Genomic DNA, 18,204 nt, shown 5'->3' with positions numbered 1-18,204 from the left:
CTGACACCAGGCAGGAAAAAAAGGAAAATAAAGTTACCACAACTGCCATGTAAGCCCAAGAAGTCAGGCACCATAGAACAGTATTATTTGATGTTATGCCTGGTATTAGAGAGGGGAGTTCATTACATTTTCAAGGCCAGACATGTCCCACATGGCCCTGCTGTTGTGTTGCTTTGTCTGTCTGTTATTTTCACCGCCTAAATCAGAACAAAGCCAGCCCTCGCCAGGGTGGGCAGGTCTGTTCCACCAATACCTTCAAATTATGCCGAGTTTGACACCTACATTTTGTACAACTTATGTTGCAAATAATCCCTTTTGACTGGTGAGTGGCATTCCCCATGATGAGTGATGGGTGCACACCCTTCATCACATTATGCTTTTTTCAGAGCATGTGAGTAGAGATGTGCTTGCATATGGAATTTCGATACGTGTGTCAGTCACAGGCTGGAAACAGCGATGGCGTGGAATGTTTTTGTGACCGAATTAATCATTTAAGCACAGAAGAATGGCATTTTCTGGCAATAAGACAACTTCCTAGTTGTTTTATAACACATCGTGAGGGAAAAATCCCCGGTGCCGGGACACAGGTTCTATGAGGGCTGCTTGGTTGGGTTGGCCTGTGGTTGTTTTGCTGTGTTTTTTTTTTTTAAGTGGGAGTTTCCCAAACTATCCTGCTTTCCATACATTGCCATGGAAACCACATTCCCAATGCAATCCCTGAGCATTTCCTGAAAGCCTGTAGATCAGCAGCCTTGCACAGGGCAGGACATTCCCTGGTATTACACCCATCTGGTCCCCATTTTCCCCTTTTAGCAGCTTTTGCATTACACAGCAATAGCACAACACCACTCCTAACCCTGGAATGATTTGTGTGCGTGGTCAGAATGTACATTTCTAAAGTCTTTGCTAATATTATGCAATAGTAAGGTGACTTCCAACTGCAACCAAAGCTCTGACAAAGCTGGGTCTCCTCAGGGCTACACGGTGTCCCCTCAGAGCTCCCCTCACCTGCACAGTGGTACCACAACACCACTCCTTAACCCCGCAACAAAAATTTCTAATGTCATTGCTAACAGTGCACAATAGTGAAGTGACTTCCAGCCGTGACTAAAACTCTGGTGGGACTGAGTCCCCTCAGTGTCAGGGTTCCCCTCAGGGCTGCCCCCACCGACGCAGTGATACCACGACACCACTGATAAACCCGAAATCAATTCCCCTTGTGCTCCTTCCCCGTCTGCCTGGCCAGAATAGACATTTCTTACGCCGTTGCTACCGCTGCACGGTAGTGGATCGCCTGGCGGCTGCGCGGCGGCTGTGCCGGGGCCGGCCCCCCCGGGCTCCCCTCATGGCGGGTGGGCGGGGCTCACCTTGGCGGTGGCGTGAGGCGAGGCGCCCTTCTCCAGCAGCAGCAGCGCCACCTTCTGGTTGTCGTAGTGCGCCGCCACGTGCAGAGGGGTGAGGCCGTTCTGAAAGGGCGGGGCAGCGTTAGGGCGTTACGGGACACCGCGGGGAAACGGGGCCGAGGGGCTCCGGAGCGGGGCGGTGGAAGGGTCCAGGGGGCCGCAAGGGACAGCGGGGACGGGGCGGAGGCAATGGGGATGGATAGCAAGGCCATGGCGGGCAGCTGGCTGTTAGTGGGGAGAAGCGGCGTACCAGGCGAACAGCGGTGGCAGCCGCTGGCTTTCATTACGCCACACCAGGGGATGGTGTGGCTTTGCCCCTATGTTTTATCCATTGGGAATTTAGGCAGCTTGATGGAACCCGGTGCTTCCTGAGCCAAAAACACACACCTGCCCTCAGAGCAGCCACAGACCCTCCTGCCATGGTCCCAAACTCAACATGCTGGGGAGCAGCAGTCAGCCAGCACCCAGGGGAGACACGACCCCAGCAAAGCCACAGCCACCATGCAAAAGAAGCTGCAGCCTTCTTAGGGTGCATATTTCACACAGTTCTTCCTTAAGGAAAGACTTGTGACTTTTTCTTCCCCAACGGTACCTTGCCAGCAGAATCAGGACAGGCACGGCGCTGCAGCAGGAGCTTTGCCACTTCCAGGCTCCCATATTTGGCTGCCACATGCAACGGCGTGAATCCCTTCTGAAAAATTCCAGGAGATAAAACACAGCTGTTTGTGCTAAAGGTCATGCTGACATCTCTTGTTTAGGAACTATGTGTTAAGCACTTACTCTTTACCCTCAGAATGGATAACTGAACCTAGAAAGAGCAGCCTCTCTTGAAAGAACTTTGAGAAGCACGAAATACAAGAAAATACTTTCCCTTTTATTATTCTTTCCTACTTATCTGCTCTCAGGCTGGCAGACATTTTATCTGATACAGACTGTACTAGCAACACACACTGTGTGGGGGCAATGAAGGCACGTCTTCAAATTTACACCCCAAACCAGCTGCACCTTTTTTTTGTTCCATGATGACAGCTTTACAAGTATTTCCTGCATCAATCGCTGCCAGTAACACAGAAGCAACAAATAAATTCATTGGATAAAACCTTCAAACTCCAATTCCCTTCCTCCAGTAGGGTTTGGTGAAAAATTATTTGTACTTGAATTTGTGTATTCATACAGTCAAAAAGTTCTACTGAAGCTAAAAAGAGCCCTTCTCTTCATCTGTTTTAATTTAAAAACTGGTAAGGAAAGCTCATGGATGTATGACAGTAGGTGGCAGCCTGCACCGCTGCCTGACAGTAATTTTGGGAAGCTGCAATGACCTATTTGCCTGGCACATAAGGGATGTTTAATGTTTATTATCATTGTCATTTAGTTCCATTAATCCCACCTCAGAAAGAGTTTGTAGTGGGTAATCTCAAACGTCATCAATTCACAAATCACAAGTCTATAAAGATATTATCTAGTGGGCTCCATCTTCTCCTATTCATAATTATAGAATGTTCCTGCAATACTAATTGCCATCAAGCAATATGGGAAATTAGGAAAGTATTTAGTGTATTTTTAGCCATTCTAATGTGATTTAACAGCTGGATAAAAGGAGAACAGCAAGCCCTCCCAGTAATCCATGGATCATAATTTGAAAATTGCTGGTTTAGTCTTTTAAACCCTGGAAAACATGCCATTGTTCATAAACATGTTTTAAGCTTCAGCTGTAAAACCAAGGGTACTTTTATCAATAGCAAAAATTATGTGATTCTCACTTATCAAATGCTTTAAATTTGGAAAAGATATCTTGATACATCATTCTCTTCACAGTTATCTACTACCTTACATATTCATCTCTCTGTCAGGAATCTATTGGTACCATTTTTGGCTAAAAAACCCACTAGTGATTCTGGAGAACATTTCTTTTATAATCCCAGACAAAATGGCCTGTTGTGTCACATGACATCTGATTTTAGAACCACTGAAAATAGATCCAGCATTCAATGTGACTGGGCAGATGCTGACTTCTATGTTTTAGGAAGATTCCTTTCAGCTAGCACAGGGCAGAATTATTTTGCTATTTAAGTAAATAAGGTATCGAGGAATAAAAGGAGAACTATTCATAAAAAATGTGTAATTCTATGCCCTTTTCTGTTTTGGAAATACTGTGCAATAAAAGCTGTGCCTATAAGGGAAAGGGAGAAACAAGGACATCTTAAACCTGTTGGGACCATGTAATTATCAAGATCTGCATTTGGCTTCAGGGGCAACCAAACCCAATTTTAGATGACAGCAAAGTTGAATTTTGATTAACTTGTGCTACATTACTCCAGCCTACTGGATTGCTGCCAATTAAATAAGAACACAACAAAAGGCCCAAATGACTTCAATTTCTCAGTGTGAAAGCACACTCGTCACGGGACAGACCCGCTCCTGTGCCATTGGCACACGGATGTGAAGTGTTTAGCCTTACCTTGGTGGACATGGAGTGTGAGGCACCAGCCTCGAGGAGTACGGAGGCGACATCGAGCTGCCCCTCACGGGCAGAGATGTGCAGCGGGGTGTAGCCATTGGTGGTGGCGGCGTCGGGGTGTGCCATGTGCTGCAGCAGCAGCTGCACGATCTCCGTCTTGCCCAGGCGAGAGGCGATGTGCAGTGGGGTCTGTTCTTCCTACAACTCAAATCGAGTGGGTCATTAGCGCTATGGAGCCACCCTGAGCACAGCATCCTCCTTGGTCCTCACAGACCTTCCTATGCATTTGTCTTGCAAAGGCATAGGAAGTGGAGTAATGGAGGAGAGGAAGTCGGTGAGTGATTCCTTCCACCATGGTTTTAAGAGTAAAAAAAAAAAAAAAGCCATTCTATGCAGAACACCTACCCTGGCTCGGGCATCAACCAGGGCCCCATTCCTCAGGAGGCAGCGAACCACTTCTACCTGCCCGGCACGTGCTGCCATGTGCAATGCAGTTTCTCCACGCTGCAGGAAAGCAAAAGCATTTCAGTGTCCTAAACTTCCATGAAGAAAGATCTTTACCTGTGTCAGTCCCCATGTCAGAACCATGACAGCTGGTCCTGAGACCCCATCCTTCTGCCAGCTGAGACTCTGGGGTGTGAGTACGTGTGGCTGTACCTGGAATGTCTTGGTTTGCCAAGCTGGCCAATCCCAGACAAACATAGCCTCAATCACTGAGAGACAGAATGAAAATCCCAGCTTAGGAAAATTTTGTCAGATAGACTTGCCCTGGTCACATATGTACATCAGCTTTCTACATAACAAGGCATCAGCTCGTGAGCCTTTCAGGAGATGAGAGCTGTACACTGAGCTGTCTCTCTTTAGGGATTGCACAGCACAGGAGCCTCAAGATGGGAGGGGATAACTTTCCAGATGGTCCCTTGCTGCACACTGTGTACAGCTGGCATCATTAATAGGCCTTGCAACAGCTGAGCACAACTCAGCCAGATCACAGAATGTGTAAAATCTGTACTCAGCAATGTGGCTCTGTCTTCAGGCTGTGGAATCAATCTTGTTTCAAGCCTTTTGTAGCTCACAAAATTTGAAGGATATGAAATTTTGGAAAGCTGACTGAAGTACGGAATTTCAGACCAGGAATATTCAAAGCATTTACTTTTTGCATAGATTTTCCAAAAAAACACTGAAATGAGGATTTCTTGAGCACAGCATTCCTAGTTTAACTGGGCTCTGTTCTTTGAGTGCAGTGTCCCAAAGCGGACTGAAACGGTCCCTGGGCAGCTCACCAGCATCTGGTACATCAGGTCCTGGGACAGTTCCACAACCAGGAGCCCTATTCATCTGTTCTATCATGAGAAGACAGCAGGACCCATCATTTGTGTTAATTGTTCATACTTCTTACACCAGAGCTGAAGAATATTATGTAGTAAGGCCTTTCTCCCCTCGACTACCACTTAAACTGCAACTGCCAAAGTGAACACTCTAGTCAAGACCTTTTACATCAGAATGGGGAATCATGTCTTGTTGTCCTCATCTAGATTTAGGGAAAGAAGTAGCTTTAGCTTGCCTGCTAATAGGGATTTTTAATTACAGCAAACCCTCTTCACCAGGAGTTGACTTATCTTGTCATTCTTAAATTAACATTGTATTACCAGCTGTGATTAGTAGGTATGCAACAATAAAATCCCACAGCCCTAGCTACAAATCTTAATAATTCCATCTGTATACAAAGTTTATTACCTGAAGAATAAGCTGTTAAATATGTGAGAAACACCCTAAAGATCAAATTCCTGCAATGACCCTTTTGTGCTTGAATTAGCAAAGCAATTTAGGTTTTGGAAACAGTAATTCAACAGGGAAACTCAGCTTACCAAGTGAAAGCCAAGACACCTGTGTAGCAGAAATTGTGGAGTGTTAAACTTTGCACACAAATGCCTGGTAAAACAATATTTTTAACTGCTTCCACAAGAATTTAGTGTTGGTTTTTTATTATCAATAAAGTTCTTACATAAAGATTGCTTCCATAACAAAGTATGGAAAGACTATTTTAAAGATTCATATAAACAATTCTGCATGCTAACAATTTCACTGGGTTCTAGGTAAGATTGTTCTAGCTGAGAAAAACTTGTGAGTACCAGGATTACTACATTTTTGTTGTTTTTGTTGCTGGGAACATTTACCTATAACCTTATGTACTGAAAAAAGCTGCTTCCCAAGTACAGGTGGTCCCAAGTTGAATATTTGTTTATGCTGACAAATTCAAACAGTAAAACATCTTTTGAAATTCATCTCAGAAAACTATAATGTTGCTTTGGGTTTTGTTGGTTTTTTGCTGGGTTTTTTGTTTTGTTTGGTTTTTTTTTTGTTTTGTTTTGTTTTTGTTTTTTTAACTAGGCTGTTGGTATACAAACACTGATTACTATGCTAAGTCAGGTTCTACATTTTGTGTTACTGCCCAAAGGTCACATTTTCCAGATTTAATCACCAGTTCCTGGAATTTCCACTCTAAGAGGAACATCTTGAGTTTCCCACTTTTGCTTTTTGTTTAATTGTTGGGGTTTTAAGCACTTGATACTCTTTCACTGACAGGAATGAAAACATTTCATGGCAGCCAGCAAAGTTACGCAGACAGAAATTAGAGCCATTTGGACTTCGATTTTATCCTTCAGAACAGAAACACAGGCTTTGTGGGATTTGGCTTATAATCCATTTTGGATAGTTTTGGTGAGCTTTGTCCGTTTCTAATGAAAACTTTACCAACTTGAGCATTGTTACAGAACACATGAAAGCAGAGATGGCTTCTGACACATGCAGCCATCGCTTCCCCCCCGCAATAAAAGTGCTACAATAATTTGCCTTAAAATGCAATGAAGTATGATAAAAATGTGACCTTGGGCTGAGCTACATGGTAACCAGCGACTTTCTGGGGTCCTGAGCAGATGGTTCTAGTGAAAGCCATACTCACAATGTTAGTGACATCGGGAGAGGCTCCGTTCTGCAGCAGAAGGAGGACTATGTTCAAGTGGCCCATAAATGCAGCCACATGTATTGGTGTGAGGCCCGACTGCGAAACAAAGCAAGAGCAGTTTTACTCCTCTGCACGGCTGGAGGGACGGGCTTCTTCGTTCAAATAAAACATACAGGAAAGTGAGGCAGGGCGGGAGAGACAGAAAGAGGGAAGCAAAAAAATAGAGAGAGAGAAGGAATGCTTCTGCAGGACATGAAACATTTTGCTACCTCTGTTATAGCCTGGATTGAAGCCCCATATTTCACCAGGAGTTCCATGACTTTGATGCGATTTTTCTTGCAGGCAATGTGCAGTGGAGTAAAACCATTCTGTGCAAAAGACAGTGATGTTAGTCAGAAACATGCAGCTACACTTCCCACACAGCTCCATGCTGGCACACTGGGAGACAAGGGTTAGACTACCACAAGCAACTGTTCTTTAAGCACAACAGGTTATGAATTACAGACATGTCCCACTATCTGAGGCACAACAAAGCAGTGCTGCTGCTTTCTTCCCAGGCAGGGGAGAGAAAGGAAACTTCCGCCTCCACACTTCACATACAGATAGGCCCGTCCTGACTGCCGACTGCGTGTGTGCGTGCGTGTGCTTCCTGGGGCTGCACACACGTCTGTGAGGAGCACTCCCAGTGCTCCCCTGGACTGCCGAACACAAGGGAAAGCTAAGAAATTACAGTGAACACTTTAGAATCAGTGTCTTTATAAAGCATTTCCCGTACCTCTCTAGGAGAATCGTGGAAGGTTTGGGTTGGAACAGCCCATCTTGTTCCACCTACTACTGTGTGCAGGGACACCTTCCACTATCCCAGGTTGCTCCAAGCCCCATCCAACCTGTCCTTGGACATTTCCACAGATGGGGCAGCCACAGCTTCTCTGAGCAAGCTGTGCCAGGGCCTCCCTACCCTCAGAGGGAAGAATTTCTCCCTAATATCTAACCCAAATCTACTCTCTTTCAGTTTGAAGCCACTTAAACTGAGAAAGAGAGAGAAATAGAGTACGTATTCCAGACTCCACCTTAATGTGTCTTTTTACTTGAAATCTAAGGATCTGTGTGTATTTATTTTTATATTTATATAAAAAATATATAACCTAAGTTATAATATATCCGTGTGTATGTTCTGAGGTACCTTAAATAAAGAACCACCCCTTCAGATGTGGTATCATGATAGTCTGATAACAGTTAATGCAGGTTAAGTGTGTGTCTGAAGCTGAACAAACACATTATTCACCACATGTGAACATTTTAGCGAAAAGCACAAGTAACATTTTTTAGATAATGTCAAAAAATTGGTAGATTTTCTAATGAAGAGCATGAGTATTGCCAAACAACGAACCACCAGTAACCAGAACCTAGCAGTGAAATCTTAGTTTATGGGAAGAGATAATCATGTGACAATTATTCTACAGGCTGCTTCTGTTAAAGGAAATGTTAATTACTAGTCCATTTGAAGGTGCTTTAAAGCATATACACATTAAAAAAGCTGAGAACCCACACAGTGCTTGTATCCCCAAAGCATTTTGCAAACATTAACAATTATTTTTTTTTTAAAGTAGCTGAAAATGAATTCTTTGTAATATTTATTCTATCATTGAACTCTGCTGAATATTATTACTGTTTCTCCGATTTCTAAAGAAACAATCTAAACCATTTTATATTTTACCTCCCACACAGCATCTCTCAATATATTTCACAGGGAGTTTTACTGTTTCAGAAGTTTCCATATTTTTCACTGAATTTCACCACCTCGGTTGATTTAATTTTGCTACTTCTATTTAAGTGAGGAGCAGTTTGACGGGGGAGAGGACAAGGCAGAAAAAAAAATGCATCACTAACAGAAATTAAGAGCTTCATTTAATATATTAAACACTATCAACCAGCCAAAGGCAACAAGTCTCTGATGGGAGAGAGAGAAAATGAGGGGAGGGGGGTGGGGGGGAAGGGAAAACGAGTTTGGTGGGAAGAGAGCAGAGAGGCAGCAGCCCGAGGGTGTTCTCCTTTTGTTTCAGATGTCTCACAGGGAGGGGAGCAGAAGATGTATTTCTGGTCATGGAAGGAAAGAAAGAAGATATAGGGGGTATTTGTGAGTAGCTGAGGAAAGCGCAGCTATTCAGAAGACTGGCAAGAAAAACAAGCAAGGATAAAAGCAGTGTCAAAAAATATCACCCAAGTGAGCACGGAGCTGAGAAAAACAAAGCAAGATAAGTGCAAGAGGGGGAAGCAAAAAGGGCTATGGGATTTGTGGGTATGGAAAGGCCAAGAAAAATGAGAGGGCAGAAGAAAATTGTGTCATTCCAAGGGAGTAAAGGACAGGGAGAGCCCAGACAGAAAACCAGAGGGTCCTAGTGTGGGCAGGAAGCTGGGGAAGGCATCTGAGTGCCCTGTACTGGGGCTCCCGTGGAGGTCCCCAGTGCAGCTGGCCATGGCAGAACTCTGGCCACACAGGAACATCTCAAGTGTTCACAGACTCCTCCTGTTCCTGACAGAGTGCAATATGTTGGTACATGAACTCCCAGCCAGCTAACAGTTCCTAGTAGAGAAAATTGTAATCTGGCTTTGGATACATTAAAGACTATCAAAATGTTTCCAAAGTCAAATGTGATGCTTTTCTCCTTGTTAGGGGCAATGATTTGATGAGTGAGTAAAAGGAATCATACCTGGTGTCCTGTAAGCATAAGAACTGTTTTTTGGAAAGAAAAATGGCACCTAACAGACGAAAATGTCATTATTTGATAAATGCAGAAATATTAGCTTTTTAATATGTTTCCCCTATGCCAATTAACTTATTAATTCAGTTGAAAGCCCAGAAATGGTGTATTGTATCACCGGTATGGAAAACTGAGCCATTAAGTCATTAAAACACCACTGCATACATCAACATCAGCCAGAACCAGCTCTGATTTTAGGGATTCAGCAGTTTCCCACACCTGACACTACAGCCACTTGCCACGGGGTGTGTTCCATAGCCAGGTGCGACACCCCTGTGGCTACTGCACCTACTTAAGGCTGTGGAGTTTGCTGACAGCTCTCACTCAGCTTTCCTGGCAAGAGCTACCAGCCAGCTTTGTTACAGGACCCAGGTGGGACAGGTTTACCAGGGCTCGGGCGTTGGGGTTGGCTCTCTTGTCCAGCAGGAGTTTGGTGACACGGTAGTGGCCACAGTGAGCGGCCACGTGCAGGGCAGTCAGGTAGTCCAGTGTCACGTCGTCCACAGGAGCCTTATGCTGCAGCAGGTGCTTCACACATTCTACATGGTCCCCCTGGGCCGCCATGTGGAGTGGGGAGAGTCCATTCTGTGACAGAAGAGAACAGAACAGCAGCTTCTACTAATCCCCACTTAGACTGTGGCACATATAAGAAGGGTATTTGTCGTGAGGTGCTGCTCAGTGGGCTCTGCTACTACACAAGTATCTTCCCCTCATTAGTGTCACCAAAGAGACAGAATTTGTAGGAAATGCATTAATTTCAGATGTATGTTTTCCAGATGTGAGGAAGAACACACTGAAATAATTTTCCAACTCTGAAATCGTCTGTAAAAGTACTTAAGAGAAACGGTCCTTGTTATCGTATGTGAAGGGCCAGAAAATAAATACCAGGAATTACCTCTCAGGAGTGACTGACCCAGCTTTCACATCTCTGTGTACTACAGTCTCAGGAAACAACACAAGGGAGGTGCTGGCAGTAGCACTCCACATCATGTGTTTAGTCTGATACTAGAGAGATGGGCAAACAAGTGTACGCTTTTCATACATTTGGGAAGGCTTACGTAAGAAAACCTTATTTTGGCTCATTCTTCCCATTAATTCATCTCCTTTGGGAGGACAGTTACATTCCTCTCTTCCTCCTTGTCCTCTCAGGAACACTGAAAGCTCTGTGGAAGCTTACAGAGGTGTTCCACACTCTAACAGGGCACACACACACCTTGGTCCGTGCGAGCAGTGGGGCACCTCGCTCCAGGAGCAGCTCCACCACCTGGTCATGGCCACTTCGTGCCGCACAGTGCAGTGGGGTGAGTCCATCCTTCAAGTAAAAGAAGAGGAAACAAATGAGCACATCCCCAGCTGTTTGTCCTGGCACTCTGGGAAACAACCTCACAGGAAAGCAGCCCCACATGTGTGAAAAAACTCCTTTTTTTGACTCCTAACTGAAGCTGGTTCCGCAGCATGAAGTTTCATCTTTGTTCTTCCTTGCACCATTAAAGAACATTCTAAGGTTACTGTTTGAGAGGGGCAGCCCACTGTGTGCTGAAATCTCTTCTCAAAGGATAATATGAGGGTGCACTGCCTCCTCCCCTCCCTGCCCTCTGCATGGCTGTGATATGGCATTGCCTCTCCCTGGGTAATACCTGCTGGGTCGAGGATGCTCCATAAACCAACACTTGTCCTTTGGATTGCTTTTGATGCAGGGATGAAACAAGCAATGTTCATACCAGAACATTTGTTCTAGAATTTTCTTTTGCTTTTAAACAGGCATTAAGATAAAGAAGATTTTAAAACAAGAGAAAAAGAGAGAAACAAACAGAAGCAAATCTTTCACTTCTGAGACTGAGGGGTGAACATAGAGCTAACAATTCTTTTCTAAAATTGCTGTCAGACCACCAACCCTACAATAGCTTTTTCCATGGCAGAACACAATTCTGTACCAAAAGACTTGCTCAGGCTACTATTAATGATCACAGCAGCGGTAGCAAAAGATGTTTTGATTAACTATTTGGATGGGAGAATGAATTCTAGGTAGCTTTTGTATAGTTTGGATTTTATGCAGAAAAATAAGTATGAGGCTAGAAAAATGGTTGCGAAAGAATATTAGTGCTGAATGACTGAAAAAAGGTAACATGTAGGATATGAAAAGCCAAGCTTTCATTTCATTAGCCCTCAATATTGTTCAAGCATGCACTCAGATGTCATCAACACTCGCTCAACAGAGGTGGCTTTACAAAGGTGATGAAACAGGAATAGTTTTTAATCACAAGAAAAGCCTTCTCCCTTTGAGACATGTTGCTCATCCCGCGTGACACCAATGCTGTTATTCTAAGGAGCTCATTGAAGAATCCAGTAACAGCTTGATTGAAAGGAGAATATACTGGTCTGAATTACTCAGAGGCTAAAAAAGTAGCAAAACTGCAAAAACATGGCATTAAGGATGAGTTGGTGACCCTGCTGTTTACCTTGCTGGGGCTTGGAGGAAACCTGCATCACTATGTTTTTAATTTTAAAGTAGCTCTAGACTACACAGTCCCATTGCAACTGCAACCTCATTCCAGCAAACGCTGCCCTCTAACACCCTACAAAAGGCAGTTCCAAGAAGCAGAGCCTCTCTCATGCCTGGTTTCCAAAGCACAGAGCCCTTTCCAAGCGAGCAGCACCACAAAGCTCCACAGCTTCAAGGAGTTGAAGTCTGCAGGAGCAAATTTTCTCCCTTACTTATCTACTTTTTCCAGAGGTTTTTGAGACACACTGACAGGGTAAGGTGTGCCTTGGTGCTCACCATCTCAGAGGCATTCCTAAATCCCACAGAAGATTTGCATTGAAATTCCACAGATGGAAGATCAAACCCAAAAACAGAACCCACAGCCTTCAACACTGGCAGATGGGGGGGTCAGTGTGAAGAATTAGGTGGAACTACTTTCCTTTTTTTTATGCACTGAAACTTCAGAGTCCTCTAAACCTAGTCTTTTTATGACCAGCTGAGATATATTATCATCTCGTTGCCAGAGGGATTCCTACAGATAACTCCACTGCCATTACAAAGGTAAGAATATATCCCAAATGCATTTCTAGGGAAGGTATTTATTTGGTATTCCTTTCCAGCTTCTAGCCTCTTGTGCCCTACATTTTTAATCAATGTGGGAGGTTCACTTTCCTTATCTGTGTGGTGGCTTTGATGTTACTCTATTTAATAAAACCACAAAAAAAGGAAAATTGTGTGAATCCTTGAACAAAAGCAGGACAAATCCCGAGAGGGACAAAAAGAAGAAAAACACAAGCTAAGAAGCACATCAACTCCGCAAGAAAGTCTGGCTAGAACAAAAAAAAAAACCCTCTAAATAATTTAAGAACAAGAAAGAAATAATTGTTTTATCTCCAATTCCCTCTAAAAGCAGAGATAGAAATTTGCTACCTATCCCACTCTACCCTGCCATAGCTGTTTTGAGGACCTCCGACAGAACCCTCTTCCCCTTTTCTCTTTCTGCTCTGAGGAAAACACCATGTATATTTAACAATTATTGTATATTTAACACTTCAAATTCTTTTGCTCATATATTTTATTCAAAGGTGAGGGAGACTGCAAAGAGAGAGCTGTGGTAGTAGAAGAATCAGTAGAGAAAACAATGCAGAGAAGCTGACATGAGCTAACATGAAGAGACACGCCTGTGTACCAAGCTAGTCCTTTTTTTGCAGCACTATCTGTTTGCTATGAGCCTCAGTGCTCTCAAATTAACTTCAGGAGCTGGCCTAAGTACTTGGTCAGTCATTCCTTTGAATTGAAGAACATACAGTGATCAATACATCAGGCACATCGTTTGACAGGACATCCAACTCTGGGTCAGAGGGACACAGATAAAGGATATCCCATAAACACTGCGCAGTGTTTAAGGCTGCCACGCCAGGAGACAAGAAATTCAGAAATTTTATGTTTAGAGAAGTTCAACAATTATCTCCTCGCTCCGGATTGTATGGAATGAAGAGTTAAATGTTTCTATCTCCCCAGTGACATCCCACACTTGGTGTTCTGCTGTTCCCAAACATGCTACTCTCCCAACTCACACTCTGTGATGTAACCAACAGCTGGGTCACCCTGAGAAATGACAATGCAATCTCCTCTGTGTGCACGGAAGCCAGGAAATGCCATCAATGCTAATTCTCTCTTAAATGGTTCTCAAAATATGAGGAAAACTTGTGCCTTTTTTCCCTTGAAAATCAGTCACTGGTCATTTTTTAAACTGCAAAATGAATTCTGAATTCTGTGCATGACTCCTAACTGTAGGGCTTCGAAAGATGAATTTTTTGGTCATTTCACAAATGCTTTCTTTCAGCTTAGCAGGGCACTGAGACAAAACGAAGCTGTGCTTATGAGGGATTTTTAATGGGAAATGATGTGGGCAGCACATTCACAGGACAGTTGCTCACATTCAGTGCTCATTCAACCAAAAACTGATGATAGAAATGAACACCAAAGGCCAAATTATCAATGAATTAGTCTAAACTGCAGCTGCATGTTCTTGTTTTCATAGGGGTGAAGTAAAATTTTGGTATTTCATACGTCAAACATGCAAAATTGTCTAAATTTTCTTGACAAATAAAGGGCTTTTAATTTGTTCATTTTTCATTACGACTAAACCTCATCTCTTTAAAAATGAGCAAGGCAAGTCTCCCTCTTGCTTTAAGCTCTTGGCATAATTAAACACGCTGTAAAGTATTCCTCTAGGTCTGCCATTGACAGCACAAATTGGAAAAATACAGCAAAAAATATACCACGTGCTTGCTTGAGTATTAAGATAGTAACATAAGTAACTCCAAATAACAGTAATTTTCTAGATAACTTGCTTAGACAATTCATACAACACCCCTTCCCACTCCCTTGTAAACATTATATGGAGCTACTGGATTTTTTTATAGGAAATACCTTCATTGTGATTAGATATTTATAATCTGACATGGCTTTAGGAACAGCAAAAGCTGCCAATGAATTATTAGCGCTCTGTGTATGTAAGAAGATGAGGAGAAAATGTCACAGCAGCATTACTGCAGGAACAAACACTGCAGAGAACACGGTGCCAGGGCAGGGACAGGATCCTGCTACAATGGTTACCACTCCCGTGTGGAAATAGCAGAGCCTATTTTGTCAGGATGCAGATGTACAAAAGGAGATATTATTCCTAATAAATCTCAGTAGGTTTCCAAAATGAGTGTTAAGGGGTGTCTGAAGCACATTCCCCACAAAAAAACCCAAACCAAACCAACCAAATCTGAGTTGCACCGCCCACAGTTCCCTGCCTTTTGTTTTCCCATTGGTGCTGTTCATCTCCATGAGTGACCTGCTACGCCTGTCAGTTCCAGCTGGGCCTCCTCCTTTCCGTGGCCCTTCTCCAACCCAAATGGTGCACCAGACCTTCTCCCACCACTCCCACGCCTATCCTCGCTCCAGCTGCCACGCTCTGGGCACACAACACGCTTACTATCCCACACAATAAGCTTTCCCTTCCAAGACTGGATGCTCTCTTCCATTCCATGGATTTTATTCAACTGTAAATATTCAGGAAGAAAACCTGCAAGAGGAAACTTAAGAAAAGTCCCAGAGCAACAAAAATCTAATTTGAATGTTGGCAAGATTGGATAGGAAGACGACAAAATGTGTGACAGCTTCAGTGGCTGAGACAGGTGAGAGCGTTCCTCCCCCTCTGAAGGGTGTTTGCTTACTCCCACAAAAATGAAAATTCCAGCAAGGTGATAAAGCCTGTGAATAAAACTGCATTTTAAAAGAAAAAAAGCATGCAGAACTGAAAAAGTCTCATATTCTTGGTTTTTTCCCCATACAATCTATAGAGAGAGATGATAAAAATAGAAATAATGCAAAAACTGCATTCAGAAAGAATATTCCTAAAAGCTTGTAATAACCAGCAACATTTCCACATTCTGAAGGTACACACTGTTATGACTCCATTATAGGAGGATTTCTTTTTATAGAAATACGTGCATTTTGGCCACGCTAAAATTGCTTTTAAATGCTGACAATAATTCCCTGTAAGAATCCTTAGTGTGTTCCCAGAAGGCTGTAAATGCTTTCCTTCCCTCAAAGTGAGAGCTGTTAATTGCCACACTACCCTTGACCATCTGACAGTGAATTAATCATAAATTAAACTTTCCATTGTCTTTCGGAGAACAAATTTCTGCACAATTTCTCTGACCCCTTAACTCTAATCATCAGAATCTGCATGGGTTAGAATTTTGGCCAAATATTAAAATTTTTAATAAAATTATGCCATTGAAATTGTTATTAATGTAAGAAAATGTATAGAGAATATAGGTTTGAGTAAAATTTTGAATATGAAATATTATAATATAGGTAATTTTGCCCATTAATTATTTAGTGAGCCAAAGTCCAAGGAAGGCCTGTATGTAAATGGAAGTTGCAAAACATATACCAGATCTTATATAATAATACACGTTTAAATAATATTTTAATATTTTATTATACTATAATAATTATCTACTGTTAAAGATGATATTTTGTTATTATATAATATTATAATACTATTTCTAACAGATAGTAGTAATAAAAGAATGCTATTACTGTATTTGAGAATGGAGTTTCCATTTCTGCTTTGGATACAATATAAAAGAGAAATTTCACATTTTAAAAACTTAGGACTTGATTGAGAAAAAAATGGTAGAACTTGCAAAAAACAAATATTATTTTAAAATATGCAATTGTGTCAAGAGATTTACCAGTATTTCTACATTTTATGGCTTTGAGAGAAATGCCATAAAATTTCAGCAAACACATTCTGAAATGTATAGAAAATAAAAATACTAATTCCTGGAGAAAGCAGAACTTTTCTTTGACACGCTGCATTAACTATGGAACAGCAGGACACATGCATCATTTACTCCCTTTGAGGAATAGACATTTTAATTTATATTTTTAGACAACACAGGGGCTCCTAAAGAATCATTCCAGTGGAACATTTTCAAACATAAAAAGCTTTCACAGATTAACTTTGCAAACCTGAAGTACTGAAGCTCATCTGCAATCTGCTAAAATAAGTTTTTGCATCTTAATTTATGCAGCGTCAGATGTCATGTAACAAAGCAAGCTAAAAATAAACAGAATGAAAGCAGCGAGGACTGTTTTAACTGAAGGGCTTATTTTGATGTGGCGTGGAGCACCAGAACTTGGCAGTGAAACATCCTAGGGTTTTAATTCCACGGCTTTGCAGTGCCTGTGACCTGCTGGAAGAAGGCAGGTGTTCCTGGGAAGCCGAGGGAAGGCAGCGGGGAAGACAAGGTGTGTTAGTACTGCAGCGGGGCAGGCGGGGTCTGTGCTGCCACGGACAGAGCGCATCCCTGCCTCCTCCACACCGTACGCACTCACAGCCAGGGCCAGGCACTCGCGGTGAGCAGACAGAGCACAGGGAGAAGAGAGACACGCCCAGATAACACAAACAGCTGACACAAAGCACGGACGGCAAAACCAAAGCTCTGGAATCTTCCCCACCATGAGGCGCACGCCATCGCTGCGAGCCCTGGAGCAGGGAGGTGGCGGAAGGTGAAGGTGACAGGAGGCTGGGGAGCCTGTGCAAGCTGGGATACGTGTGCCTCAGGATACCGGTATGCGTTTTCAGGGACATCTTTGTACTGACATTTTGAGCCCGTGTAGCAGCTGACACAAGGCAGGGAGCAGGGACAATGAGAAGACTCTAAAATTGGTCCTTCCCACCTATGTTTGGCAAATCCTGTTCTCTCAGATTCATTCACAACTGCGCTCAACCTTTGCGGGTGAGCGGGGATGGGAAAACACTTTGACCTCTTACAATCCAAAACATCCCTCACAATCATCTGTGCCAGCTTGTCTAGAATAATATCTAACTACTGAACAGGAAATAGGTGAATTCAATACTGCCATTCCAAAGGTCAAATGACCTATTTCTGTATGACATGCTGAGGGGCATGTGGAATATCCTGACTGAAGTATATTGTTAGCATTGCATCCCTCTTCTCCATGAGATTTTAGGTGTTTATTGTGGAAAATGTGAGCAGGGGTGATTTGCTGCACACCTGCTTGAGAGACAGCTTTTTCCATCAGCAATAGTTTTTAAAAAATTAAAAAAAAAAACATAGTGAGATATCATTTCATAATCAGAAACCAAATCACGATCACATTCACAATAATAATGACTGTCTTCAGAGCTTATGAAGCAACAAATGGTTGATGTAATTAATATCCAAGTAACTGCAGAGGTTGAATCAACCCCAAGGGTAGCTGACTGCAGTATCTTCTACCTTCCTATCAGGTTAAACAAAAACTCACATGTCCAGATCTAAACTGTGTGTTCTAAAACACTCTTGATCTCTTGGACATGTAATTTTGCAGACTAGCTGCCTAAATACCAGCAGCTCCTAAGAAGGAGCCCTGTGCAGCTGAGTCTGAATAAATGTCTTGTTTTCCCAGGTGATTCCAAAATCCCATTTGAAATAATTAACCCTGCCAATATAAAATGATGGGGTTTTTTTTGCTCTGAATGACTGTGAAATCACCCATAAATAAAGGGCAGAGAGATGATGTGACATTTCAATAGGATAGCTGGGAGGAGGAAGCCGGTC

At 42.8% G+C, this 18,204-nt stretch overlaps 1 protein-coding gene across 32 annotated transcripts in view; it reads right to left on the bottom strand.

Annotated features, from left to right (window-relative positions):
• Nucleotides 1-18,204, bottom strand: part of ANK2 (ankyrin 2) — a 279,443-nt gene that overhangs the window by 73,757 nt on the left and 187,482 nt on the right. For 25 of the 32 annotated variants that reach the window (XM_068188282.1, XM_068188279.1, XM_068188303.1 and 22 more), the window contains 8 exons: nucleotides 10,802-10,900; nucleotides 9,976-10,173; nucleotides 7,096-7,194; nucleotides 6,824-6,922; nucleotides 4,267-4,365; nucleotides 3,862-4,059; nucleotides 1,996-2,094; nucleotides 1,368-1,466 (listed from right to left, as the gene is read on the bottom strand). In XM_068188282.1, coding sequence (XP_068044383.1) covers nucleotides 1,368-1,466; nucleotides 1,996-2,094; nucleotides 3,862-4,059; nucleotides 4,267-4,365; nucleotides 6,824-6,922; nucleotides 7,096-7,194; nucleotides 9,976-10,173; nucleotides 10,802-10,900 — 990 coding nt within the window. The remainder of the gene's footprint in view (nucleotides 1-1,367; nucleotides 1,467-1,995; nucleotides 2,095-3,861; nucleotides 4,060-4,266; nucleotides 4,366-6,823; nucleotides 6,923-7,095; nucleotides 7,195-9,975; nucleotides 10,174-10,801; nucleotides 10,901-18,204) is intronic. The other 7 variants (XM_068188306.1, XM_068188307.1, XM_068188308.1 and 4 more) reach the window with 3 other exon arrangements.

Source organism: Anomalospiza imberbis, chromosome 4 (genome assembly GCF_031753505.1).
Source record: "Anomalospiza imberbis isolate Cuckoo-Finch-1a 21T00152 chromosome 4, ASM3175350v1, whole genome shotgun sequence".
Lineage (NCBI taxonomy): Eukaryota > Metazoa > Chordata > Aves > Passeriformes > Viduidae > Anomalospiza > Anomalospiza imberbis.
This window is presented reverse-complemented; position numbering and strand designations above follow the sequence as displayed.